The 11723-nt window shown below is 47.4% G+C and overlaps 3 protein-coding genes across 6 annotated transcripts in view; 1 reads left to right on the top strand and 2 right to left on the bottom strand.

The window, feature by feature from the left end:
- Positions 1 to 1503: 1503 nt before the first annotated feature.
- On the bottom strand, positions 1504 to 4023 carry LOC113208986 (glia maturation factor gamma). Its single transcript, XM_026426288.2, has 5 exons — positions 3837 to 4023; positions 3452 to 3548; positions 3279 to 3328; positions 3021 to 3153; positions 1504 to 2924 (listed from the first exon to the last, which is right to left on the bottom strand). Exons 1-5 carry the CDS (start codon positions 3837 to 3839, stop codon positions 2785 to 2787), a joined length of 423 nt encoding a protein of 140 aa, XP_026282073.1. The 5' UTR covers positions 3840 to 4023; the 3' UTR covers positions 1504 to 2784.
- Positions 4024 to 4271: 248 nt separating this feature from the next.
- Positions 4272 to 6878, bottom strand: LOC113208980 (uncharacterized). Of its 2 annotated transcripts, none has more exons than XM_026426280.1 (7): positions 6702 to 6878; positions 5835 to 5964; positions 5581 to 5756; positions 5386 to 5481; positions 5005 to 5311; positions 4817 to 4924; positions 4272 to 4721 (listed from the first exon to the last, which is right to left on the bottom strand). In XM_026426280.1, the coding sequence occupies exons 1-7, from the start codon at positions 6744 to 6746 to the stop codon at positions 4693 to 4695; spliced, it is 891 nt and encodes a 296-aa protein (XP_026282065.1). In that variant the 5' UTR covers positions 6747 to 6878; the 3' UTR covers positions 4272 to 4692. The 2 variants fall into 2 exon arrangements, with proteins under 2 accessions (XP_026282065.1, XP_026282066.1); XM_026426281.2 differs by lacking the exon at positions 6702 to 6878 and adding an exon at positions 6334 to 6485.
- Positions 6879 to 8897: 2019 nt separating this feature from the next.
- LOC113208987 (protein peste-like) overlaps positions 8898 to 11723 on the top strand; it is a 7331-nt gene continuing 4505 nt past the window's right edge. The window contains exons 1-3 of one of the 3 annotated variants that reach the window (XM_052266987.1): positions 8898 to 9255; positions 9912 to 10033; positions 10350 to 10510. In XM_052266987.1, the coding sequence (XP_052122947.1) occupies positions 9066 to 9255; positions 9912 to 10033; positions 10350 to 10510 (473 nt within the window). In that variant the 5' untranslated portion in view covers positions 8898 to 9065. Of the gene's footprint in view, positions 9256 to 9444; positions 9612 to 9911; positions 10034 to 10349; positions 10511 to 11723 lie in introns of those variants that run through there. The other 2 variants (XM_052266989.1, XM_052266988.1) reach the window with 2 other exon arrangements.

An 11723-nucleotide genomic window follows, 5' to 3' on the forward strand; every position in this document is an offset into this window, starting at 1 on the left:
CGCCGCGCTGGTCCGGTCCGCGGACGCGACGGACGGTCCGGTAGCCCCGCAGCCAGTCCAGTACTACATGTGGGCCAAGGGCAGGGAGGCGAATCCCACCTTGACCACACCTGACTGGGAACGTGGACAATTAAATAATTGTTCAATGCGAAAATTTCACTTTGGAACATTTTCCTCCGAAAATAAGCTACAAGGATCCGAGCGCATAGGCAACCCGACCGCTGCCCTGCATGCGGGCCAGTATACCCAATCACTCCACCGGGGCTGGATGGCCAAACTTGTATTGTGTTTCAACATTCCGTCGAAATTTGTCATGAATCATTGTGTTTTCACGCGCTCACGTGTCATGTTCGTCGCTAAAGCAAAGGACGGGGACTACTATCACTACTCACTTTCAGAGCAGGGCATCCTGCTGGGCGGGGACAGCTGGGAGCTGGGGAGCCCGACGAGGACGGGGGACACAGGGCCTCGCTGACTGATCCCTGCCCCCGCTGATTGTAGTTACGCGCTTCTGGCGCGTGGCGCGGCGGAAAGCAAAGGGGGATTTGAAGGGCGTCGTTGCTATGCCACTTCCCAGACCTTGCGGAGTAATTTAGATGGAAGCAAGCAAGGGGAGGAACTGCTGGGTGGGAATGTTTCTCCGTCGCAGCATTCTGCTTTACTCTCTTCTCCCTCTCTCTCACTCTCACTGGCCGCGGCCACGTCGCCGTGCCGGACCCGAGATGACGTTGATCCCAGACTTTTTGTTGTCACGGGTCTGCGCGGCGAGTTCCGGCCAAGAAGAGAGCCCTGGACTGGAGCGGGGTCTGCTGCCCTGGCCCTGCCGCACACTGGAGGGGTTGAGCCGGTCACCGGGCGCCGAGACCTTGTCCGCGGGCACGGGTCGGGTCGACACCGCGTTACCTAGGCGCTAGCAAGAGAGTAGGACAAAACAGGACATGCGTGCGCTGACACCGGCCTCGCCCAGCACAGACTTGTTGCCCACATCACTGGTCCGCGCAGCACAAGGTCGCCCTGCCCAGCTCAGCCCGCTTGCACTTTCAGACCGGATTTCACCGAGTCCATCCAGATTGGGGCCGGCGGGGGTTTGAAACACATATACTCACACGGGAGGAGAGAATCACGACGTGACGCCGAGGCCGGGCCCGACGGCGTTAGAAAGGTGCGCCCAGGTCCGACACGCCTGTTGGGGAGTCGTAATACTCTTTGTTCAACACAAGTCTGCTTTACTTTGCCTCAAACGAGCCTAGCACCATTTCGTCACATGACCCTAAAAAACTAAATGTGAAATGGAGTGCGATTACGTAGTGTACCAATACTGGGAGGTGTCCCTGCAAGGTGCGAGCCGAGCACACGCTCCAGCCGTAGCCGGCGAGGTAGGCAACCCATTTGACGGGCGCACGCGGGAGCGCCGATGAGGTAGGCGACCCATCCTGCAGTGCAGCGAATGCGGTCTCTTAGGAACAGTCAAGTTGCAGAAGAGGGGAATTAGTACTACACATGCCGTCTGTCAACATGAAACACAGTTTTTATTCATTTAATTTGACAGAACATCAATCTACAGAAACACGGAAGTTGCTTGTGCTAACATACATATAATACTTGTCTTGAAATTCTTATAAGTTATTTTTTAAAAAGCTAAATATTTAAAAAAGTAGAAAACCCGGGTTGTTCTTAGCTGTTAAAAATATAAGCAGATATGCTGATAACCAATTCACAAGTAAAAACAAATGAGGAGGAAGAGCACATGTAAAGAACACATAAGATAACAATAAAAGCATACAGAAAATATACCCCAGAGAACGAGAGAACACACTAATTTCTGACTAGGTAATTTGGTAAATTGGTATTTTTAGGATCACTAGTTTCTTGCATATTGCAAACAAACAGTTCAAACAATTCTGATGTAAAATTATTTAAAACAAGAAGAAAAACAACAAAAATTTAAAGAGGCTGAACACAGAATTTTGTTAAAAAATCACTTGAATAGAAATGTAACAAGACAAAAGATTACGTCATTCTCAAAATATCACATGATATACCGAAGATAATCTACGACTATCAGGAAAAAAAAAACAGTTTTAATGGATGGAAGGCAGATTGTCAGTCACTGCACAACAACAGAACATCTGGCACTTTTTTCTTGTCTGTTTTTGGAACGGAATAGAAGAGTATCACCTGTGTCCTACAGTATTTACAAAAACACTCACAATTGAAACATATTGAAATGTATAAAAATCAACACTTTCTGAAAAAAACAATCATCTTGAATCAAGTCATGATATCTAGAACACAACCATAGGATTTATGCCAGCACAACACATGAGTTTTTTGAAAAACAAAAAAAGCAATAACCAGAAGCAATGCTCCAAACACACCTTCTATGAGTGACACTTTTGAGCAATTTGAAAAGAAGTTGTGCAGTAGGTAGAGAAAGATGAGCAATTTATAATTGGTGAAACCTCTGGAAATACTGCACAGAAAATACTTTCAAGGGAAAAAAACAAGGACATGAATCACAGTAGTATACATAGTTTAAAATTTTTGGGATGTTAAAAAGTGAATGTAAAAAAAATTTAAAAATAAAGAAATGCAGTTCATTTTGGACATCAGGTATCAAGAGCATTGTAATAAAAAAGGAAGAGTGTGTTGGCAAGATTTACAATGACATATGTACAAAAGCTCTTGAATAGATAAATGACACAAGACACAACCATTATAATATCTACCTACATTGAAAGTTCGTACAAATTTGGTAAATCTGACACAAGTTTGTCTTCCTTGTTACTTTGAGAGCTTTTCCTGCAGCCATTCATCCGTCAGTTCCTCAAGCTCACGGACTTCATATACTCTTGTCAGATCTGCTTCTTTTTGCAATGCTAACTTACTACCAGCATACATCACCTGAAGTTCCATTTGTGAATCTGTAAAAAAGCGTAAAAAAAAGGTTTCATGATAATAATATAAAGAGAAGTATGGGATTGATGCATTGCAGTGATAGTAAAAGTACAGGAACTAACCACGAGGTGTAATGTAAATGAAGCAGAGTGGAAATGACACACGACCATCATCGTGTTCCATGCGATAGCTGTACACAACATAGCGAGGTTGGTGTCCAGGAAGAGATTCTCTCAAATCTTCCAAACTAATATCCTAATTTAGAGGGAGTAAAAATGGAATATTAAAATTGATTAAGACATAGATCAAAACACAAGAAATGCTGAAAATAAAAAATGTAAAAGTGTGTTTACAACCGGGCTCGCCAGGAAGAAACTTACCTCAAAGAGATCTTCCACACAAATCAACTGTTTCTCACGTTCGACTTTCACTGTAAGTAGAGTAAGAAATAATAAGTCAGGTAAGTTAAATATTTCAAAACACTTAACACTTTTGTTTAGAGGTTTAGTTTGTTAAAAGATGATAAGCAAAAAGTTATCAAAACCAAACTCACACACAAGAGCTGCATTGTTATCATGTTTGCGAAAGCGGAATTTCTTCATTGCCTCTCTGACTTCATCCGAGATTTCACAGACTTTCACAGTTCCAGACTGGAAAAATAAAAAGGTGTTAAAGAACTACAGAAAACATTTTGCAACCAAGCAGTAAAAGAACAAAGGACACAAAATATCCACAGCATGGGAAACATAGCCCGCCCGATCCAAGTAATTCAGATTGTGTCAAGGAGCGGTGGAGGTTTACTTGAAAGCAGAGGAATCACTCTCAAAAATAAAGTATTTAAAATCATAAAAGTTCAATTACGATAACAAAGCGTTAACGCCCATGGACACAGATTGACAACTCGATAGCAGTTTCCGCACAATAAACCATGAACTAACCATGGTGACAGTGATTTAACTGACAAAGTTAAGGGTCGAAAAAGTGGATTTCAGCCAGGAATGACAGCCGGCAGCAGTTTCAGAGCGACGTGATCAGCCAAATACGTCAATCACAACACAAAGCAGGCGTAACTGACACTTATGTACAGCTGCTCAGGATTGTACACACAACAGATTTCTTCTTGCTTTCCTCTCGCTCTCATTCGCGCGAGGAGGAGTAGATCAGATATGGCGCCTTAGAGAGACTAGGTTTGCCGAGATGAAAAGTTCGGTCGTACCAATAATCAAAGAGCGGGAGCGGGAAAAGCTTAAGAGCCAAGCCTTGCCCTACATTCTGCAATTTTTCTTAGGTCCAGTGCTGTAACATCGTTTGTATGAGTTATCTCTGGAGGTTTCTAGGCCTTCAAGGGTGATTCACAAAGAACACAAAATCTATACATTTTTGTAATCATATTTTATTGAAAAAATGCAAAGTAAAAATACACCTAAATGCCAATAAAATTTCCCGATAGAGAAGTTGTCCAGTGCACAGAACAAATACTGTTATTTTATTAATGTTTAAAGGTATGAGCAGAGGTTGCCATTTCCTCATATTAATTAACAGGAGAAATCTTCTCAAAGATGGTGACTTTTTGTTGATAACACCTCTGGATTTGTAGTTCTTCTCAGAGCAACAGGATAAATACTCTAAACGGGGTCGGAAAGCCATATGAATTTTGTCACTCCACCCAAGTAGCAGTGTTTCAGTTCAACACTTTGAGTCCGAGTCTGGTTATTCAAGAGGTTCTGTTATCTTCTTGAGGGACTAACTTCAGCTTTCCCTTAATGATCCAAATCAACATGAAAGTAAAAGTTACTAGTTTCCAATTCTAGCTTGAGACATGTCTGCATAGAAAAAGAACAAAAAGACAACAGAATTATAGCTTACTCATACCAAAAACACATTATGAAACAAAATAGTTTGACGTCCAAATACCAACCATTACCCAACACCTCCGTATCAGCTTCCTTTAAAATAGCGGGGGGAATTTCATGGTAAGTAAGTTGTTGTTTTCTCTCAGCCTTCTCAGCAATATTATGACTGTGGTCTACAACAAATCATAATATCATAATACCTTCAATTTAAATTCAAGTCAAACATTTAAAAAATGCAGAAAAAAATACTCACTATATTGCAGAATACCAAAAGTTCTCACAGTTTTGCGCAGATAGACAAAGCAAAATGGATTTTTTGATTTATTAATAAGATTTGTAATGATCTCATATCCATTGGTTCGCAACATGTTTTTGTGATCGTCAATAGGCAAATTAAAATAGATTTCATCCTTGCCCAACATGGCAAAAAACTTTCCTTTAGAATCAGGAACTACTTCAACCTTTAAAATCTTTATTGGTGTGTGAAGTGGTAGATCAGGTATTTTCTTAAAAATGTATTTGGGGGGAATAAGAGAGTTAAAAGTATCAAAAAATGCAACCTGGAAAAAAAGAAGAAACTTTTAAAAACGAACAAAACGATGAAGACTTTAGTAGAGGCAATCTGGTGACTTACTTCCTCTTGTTCTTGAACTTGTTTCTCTTGTTCTTGAACTTTCCGCAATAGTTCTGTCAATGGTTCTACAGTAATCTTTAGAAGAATATCTAAATTCTAAGGAAAGATATGGGTAAGAAAAGATTAAATTATGTATAACATATACATTGTAGAAGTATACGTAGGAATTCAGTAATCATGTTTAGTAATACTAACAGGTAGTGAAGGGGAGTTTTGACCATCTCCTGCTCCAAGAAAAGACGCAGTTTTGAAAAAATTAACTTTGAAAATATCAGATGGTTTGTCATTAGATATGTATCCTAAAGATATCCAATTCATTTCAGAATGCATTTCAGCATTCATTTCAGCATCATATTGCCAGCGCATGAATACTGAAATAAAATTAAAACTAGTATAGAAGCTGTGCAAGGAAAGAAACGGCAGATGGTCAATGCTAGATTTTGACATACCCTCTGCCCCAAATTCAGCAGGAAGCACCCCTGGAAGAAACACTATAATTTCCTGAACATATTGAGCATCATATATTTTTGAGAAGAATACATTTTCTGGTCCGGATTCTTCACTGTACGGCTCTTCAACCTAAAGACAGTAAAAAATAATTCATAAAGGAGGAACTAATTCAGACAAGTTGCATAATGGAAACATTAAGAAATGCAGACTTATAGATCATTTCAGATTTTGCCATTTCTCATGCAGCTTGCATTTGCTAAATGTAAATTAATACAATGAATTTATTTCCACAAATTATGAAGGCATTTTTGGTGCCTCTTTGATGGACAAATCATTTATGATAAGACCCACACGGGCACTCAAAAACATGTTCATAATTGGTGAAAATTTATTTAATCAGTTCGTCAACCATCAATTTGACAATTAGCAAACCTAGGTTGCATATGTAATGGCAAATAATGAGTGACAGTTTCTAGTTTTATGGGTGGGCCACCTGACCATGCAAATGCATAAGTAGCAGATTCATCAATAATTGGTCAAATTTTAGTACAGTTGTGACATCACTGTTAGTTGCTCACAATGATGTATTTCAGATTAAGGAATTCAATTCAATTTTGATAGTAAACCGATGCAATAATGACCTAAGAAAAGATTAGAGAGTCAATACCTAATTTGACAAAGTTGCAGAGATATCATCAATTCTTGATGAATCTGGTATTTGAGTGACACTTCAACAAGAAAGACACAGGAAATTCACACATTTCACTCAATTAAATTTTATTAAGCAGTAGGAAGGGTGACTGCCTTGTTCTCTAGCCTAGGCATCCGGCAACAGGTGCCAATAATTTGCAATACGCAATACTTACATGTCTCGAAGGGACAATCACCCCAAAGTAAGGAATTTTAGACATCGCTCGGCAGACAATAGGATATTTGGCTTCACGCAGTAAGATTAACGAAAAATGAAAATTAAAATAGAGCGGGGCAATTGGCGGCAACCGGCGACGAAGTCTGACGAAACAAAGGAAGAGGGATCCCCGGGTGTGGATGGTGGGGGAATAGGTGATGAGAAAGATGGTGGGAATAACTGAAACGCTGCCGCCAACCATACCCGAAAATGTCCACCACCACTCTAATGTCCATTATGACAGATAAACGGATAATACACCTTTCAAAACCGATACTTCATTGAAGAAGATCATAGCTTTACAATCTCAACTGACACGTTTCCGAAGAGTAAAACACGTCGCAGTGCTTGGTGCGCTTGCGTTGGCAGCCTTTTGGGGAGCGGCTCATTTGAATCACGCGCCGCCGACAGCTATGACAACCCTCTGAGTGAGTCACATCATAGGTCATAGGCAAAGAAGTATGTTGCCACGGCAGTACTGCTGTTGAGGTGGCTGGTCAGATGGTCGCGGAGGGCGATAGACCACCGCGCCGCCGCCGCCACCCTCCCCGATACATGATCCACATCCACCCCCGCACCGCTCCCGGGGGCGGCTCCTGTTGTAATCGAGTTAGGCCGCCCCCACCGCACTCCCCCCGGGTCACCGGCTTCGAGGGAGACCTACCGGCCCGGCGGCGCGTCGTTGTCATCATCGCCGTGGTGGAGGAGGACGCACAGAGGCGGTGGCGTGCGGGGGCGTCGCCGTTGGCAATCAAGGTAGCCGAAGGACGTCGAGTGCGTGTCGTCGATCAGCACCGGCACGACGAGGACCTGTGCCCAGGCCGACAAGGAGAGCTTGTACCGTCCGGTGAGTTAGAGTTCACTAGGGTGGTAGGGTGGCACTTAGAGATACGTGGAGTGCTAAATGTAGGCAACAGGCAACATCCACGGCTGTTCATGTGTTAATATTATTGTGATAATACTAGAATGATTCTTTGTTGATGCTGCGGTTATTATCGAGTTGCAAGAGCTGTGCTCGCGCGACGTGGGGCGAGCTCACCCAACCACAACTATCAGGCGAATACGAGTACAACAAAAAGACCTCGCAGTCACAGCGCAGTGCTAGATCGCGTCACCACAGACCAGAGGCGCTGTAGACTAGACTTCGCGCGCGCTGCTGTAGCGGACTGGAGGGGCTTTTCTATCGCGACGCCTCCCTCCCGGTATCGCATGCATGGCGATACGTCAGTGTGCCGAACTGCGTAACTCGACCGATGCTCGACCACTCTATTCTTTGCCGATCTCTCTCCAGCGATATTACGCACGTACTGCGAATCAATATGACGGGGCAAAAGTAAGTGCGTGTGTTTTGGGATGCACCGCGACATCTCGCTCGCCGCTTATGCACGAGTGTCGTGTGGTGTTGTCCAACTACCAGCCTCTTCATAAGGCTTCCACCCCTCCCCTCCCCCTGCCATCCTCTGCCAGTCCGATGGGATGTTTTTCGGGAGAGGGCGCAACTCAACACGGCTCAGTCAGGAGGGTGAGAGTTGTGGATGCGATAGGGGTGGTGCCGGCGCGAGTGCGGGCAGATGACAGGCAGCTCGCACCAGCCCCCTGGAGGCGATCACCTGCCTCACCTGCACCTTGCCGCCCACCGGCCCGACACACCGCGGACACCCTTTGACATACACACGCCACCGTGCGTCCTTGCCATTGGGAGCTCGGGGGGAAGCCCCACAGCCGCCGCCGCCGCCGACACCGCCGCCCGCCGCGCAGCCCGACACGAGTACGAGTCCGGACGCAAATCCGACTCCCCAAAGCGAAAGTGCAACAGAGAAAATAAAAGCACCGCCCATCATAGAACGCAATAATAGCTCTCCTCCTCCAAGCAAGCCGTGGAGCTGGCGAATATAGTAGTGCGCTGACCCCGCGGCGTGCCAGGCCTAGACAGGCCGCGCCGCGCCCTGACCCGGGGCACTTGAACGCGCGGCTCTCAGCGCATACGCTCGCAATGGCAGGCCATGGAGCCATGGACAAGGCTGCTGCCCTGCTTGCACTTCTGGGCGCTGCTGGAATTGCAGGGGGGAGGCGGAGGGGCGGGAGGGGGAAGACGCACGGCGTCCTGATTGACCACTGACTGACCGCTGTCCGCCCGCTCCCCCAGCCCCTCTCTCTCTCTCTCTCTCTCCCAGCCGTGGACGGGGACCGCATGGCCCGGCGGCTCTACAACAGAGTCGCACACACCGGACGGCAAGGGAGCCGAGCCGAGCCGGGACCCGGCAGCTCGACGTCGCGGTGCCCGGCTGACATGCAGCTCTAGCTCCCGCACCGCGTCGTCGCCATGGTGGAGGTCCCGGGCCGCCAGGGGAGGGGCGGCGCCGCCGCCGCCGCCCTGCCCAAGAAGAACCACAGCCCGGCCGAGGAGACGCTGTGGCGCTGCGGCTGGAGGTGCTTCTCCTGCACCACGGCCCTCGTCGCCTGCTGCTGCCGCTGCCGCCCCGCCCCGGGCCTCGCCCACGAGAAGTACCCGGGTGAGTAGCAACGTTAGCAACTAGCGCGTCGCCGCCGCCCACGCGGAGCTCGGGTTGTTGACATGAGGTGCTGGGCGAGCGGGTTGCCAACCCGGCAGGTGGAGGGCTGGGCTACACATTATTTTATTATTATGCATGGTATCACTGAGGAGGAGTGGGGGAGGGGTCTCTCATCAGACCGATAAGAAGGGCGCTAGAGGCAGGTGGGCGAGCGAGAGCCCTCGGTGCGTGGCCCGCGGTTGGCCCGGGTGCGTCCCGCGCCCGCCGCGCCGGCCCGCGCCGTCGCAGCGCCATGGCGCGACGGACGCTGAGGTGCGGAAGGGAACGTCCCCGACGAGGGAAGGACGCCGAAAGCGGTAGGGTAGGGGTGCGAATTTTATCAAAGGTGTCATGTCAACTCTTTCAGTTTTTGGAACAGATTAACAGCTGTGTAGAAGGTTGGAAGTTTTCAAAGAAAATTGCATTTGCTCAATTATTGAAACTTCAAATTTAACCAATTTCTTAGCCACGGGGCGTAGGGCCGCGTAGGGCAGGCAGAAGAGGCGCGACGATTATGCCCGACGTTCACCGGCCATTTCACAAGAAATTTCAATTACATCGGTTTCAAAACTACTGGATGTTTGGCCCGCTAACCGTTTGCCCCTCATGTCTCCCAGGAGCGCCGCCGTCAGCGTCCCGGTCGGAGCGCGTGCTGCTGTGGGTGGGCGTCGTGTCGGTGCTGCTGGGCGCGTGCCTCGCCCTGTTCTGGCCGCAGCTGCTGACCCTGGTCGTGCACAGCGTGAGTAGTACCGAGTTCACCTCACCTCGCCGTGCGGAGCGCCCTGCCGATGCCACTGCTATCGGGTGGCGACCGGTATCTGTGTTCCGGTCTGCGGTATCAATGCAATGCAGTCGAAACGGGGGAAGCCAAGTGAAGCAAGGCTAGAGAGTTGAGAGTAAAGAAAGGCGAGTGGAGGGGAACGGGGGCGGGCGATACGCTTTCCGAGACGATAGGCAACCCTTCCGGCGTGGGTGCGCTGCGGCGCGGCCGCTTGGCGCAGGCGCGTCCCCCCGACCCCGACCGGTAACCGAGACCCTATTCGTGCGACCCGCAGGAGCTCAAGCTGACGCCGCGTTCCACGAGCTTCCGCGTGTGGAAGTCCACGCCCGTGCCGCTGACCATCGACTTTTACTTCTGGAACTGGACCAACCCCCACCAGATCGAGGACCCCGCCGCTGTGCCGCACTTCGAGCAGATGGGTCCGTACCGCTTTCGGTGAGTACTCTTAGCAGCATTGGTACCTGGTACCTCATTTGTAAAGCCGTTGCACTTCGACAAAAAGAATAGTCTTGGTGGAACAGGTCATTGTATTTCACCTCCCTTCAAAAACAAGAACCAAAATGTTCAGAATTTGGCGAAAAAATAAATTAATTAATAGGTACATTTTAGGGAGAAAAAAAATCAAAATTACTTTGAAGGTTATCAACACTTAGTCTTTTTCGCGGTGAAGTATTGAGTCCTTAACATCCGTATGGTGTTCACTCGTAAGTACACTGCTTGCACGGCCTGGCTACAGCTGCGGCAGTGCACAGCGTTATGAACACCAATGGCCCTAATTGAGATAACTCAATGGACTGCTCGCAGGCCTCCCCGACCCACTCCTCGGAGCTCCTTTTGGTTTTGTTTGCAGCCTCCTGGAGAAGGGGGCAAGAGGGACGCGGGCACACATATTGACGGATGAAAGGTTGACGGATAAGGATCCAGAGGAGGACAGCAATGAACGGACAACACTGTTACAAAAAACCACAGTAATAGGTACAGGAAACTATTGGTCATACACTTGCCTAACACGTCTGTGGTCAAACCGTACCTCCTACAGAGGAGGTACAGGATGCACCGTACCAAAACCGTACATCATACAGAATAGGTACAGGAGCACCGTATCAAAACTGTAGCCATGATGTTGCTGTACCCTTACAGTATATCTACAGGTGTGCCGTTTGTAATTTATTGTATGTGGATTGGGTCGGGAGTTGACCGCCGTCTTCAAAGTTCAAAAATAGTTGCATTCGTAGAGACTGGGACAGGCAAGGCGCTGCCCGGCTGGTGATCGGCACCTCTGGCGTATGACTTATCTGGCGTGACGTATCATCAGCGAGAGCTAACTAGCGAGTCAATCTCCAGGCCAGTGACGCTGTTGGTATGGTACAGAAGAAAGATGTTGTTTTTGGACTACGGTTTGCCTGTAGTGTATCCTATACAGCAAAATATGGCGTACAGTTCCGTACTGTGGCGATCCGTAGTCAAAATACTGTAGTATCTGCTGTAGTTGGGTACGGTATTTTTAACAGTGAATATGGCACTTTACTCTGGACCCTACATTGAAATGCAACTTATGCTTCGCAGGGAGACGAAGGAGAAAGTCAACATCACATGGAACGCCAACAACGGCACCATTTCCTTCCGTCAGCTCAGGCGGTGGTACTTT

The sequence above is a fragment of the Frankliniella occidentalis genome, unplaced genomic scaffold, assembly GCF_000697945.3.
Source record: "Frankliniella occidentalis isolate FOCC.00 unplaced genomic scaffold, Focc_3.1 Scaffold45, whole genome shotgun sequence".
Lineage (NCBI taxonomy): Eukaryota > Metazoa > Arthropoda > Insecta > Thysanoptera > Thripidae > Frankliniella > Frankliniella occidentalis.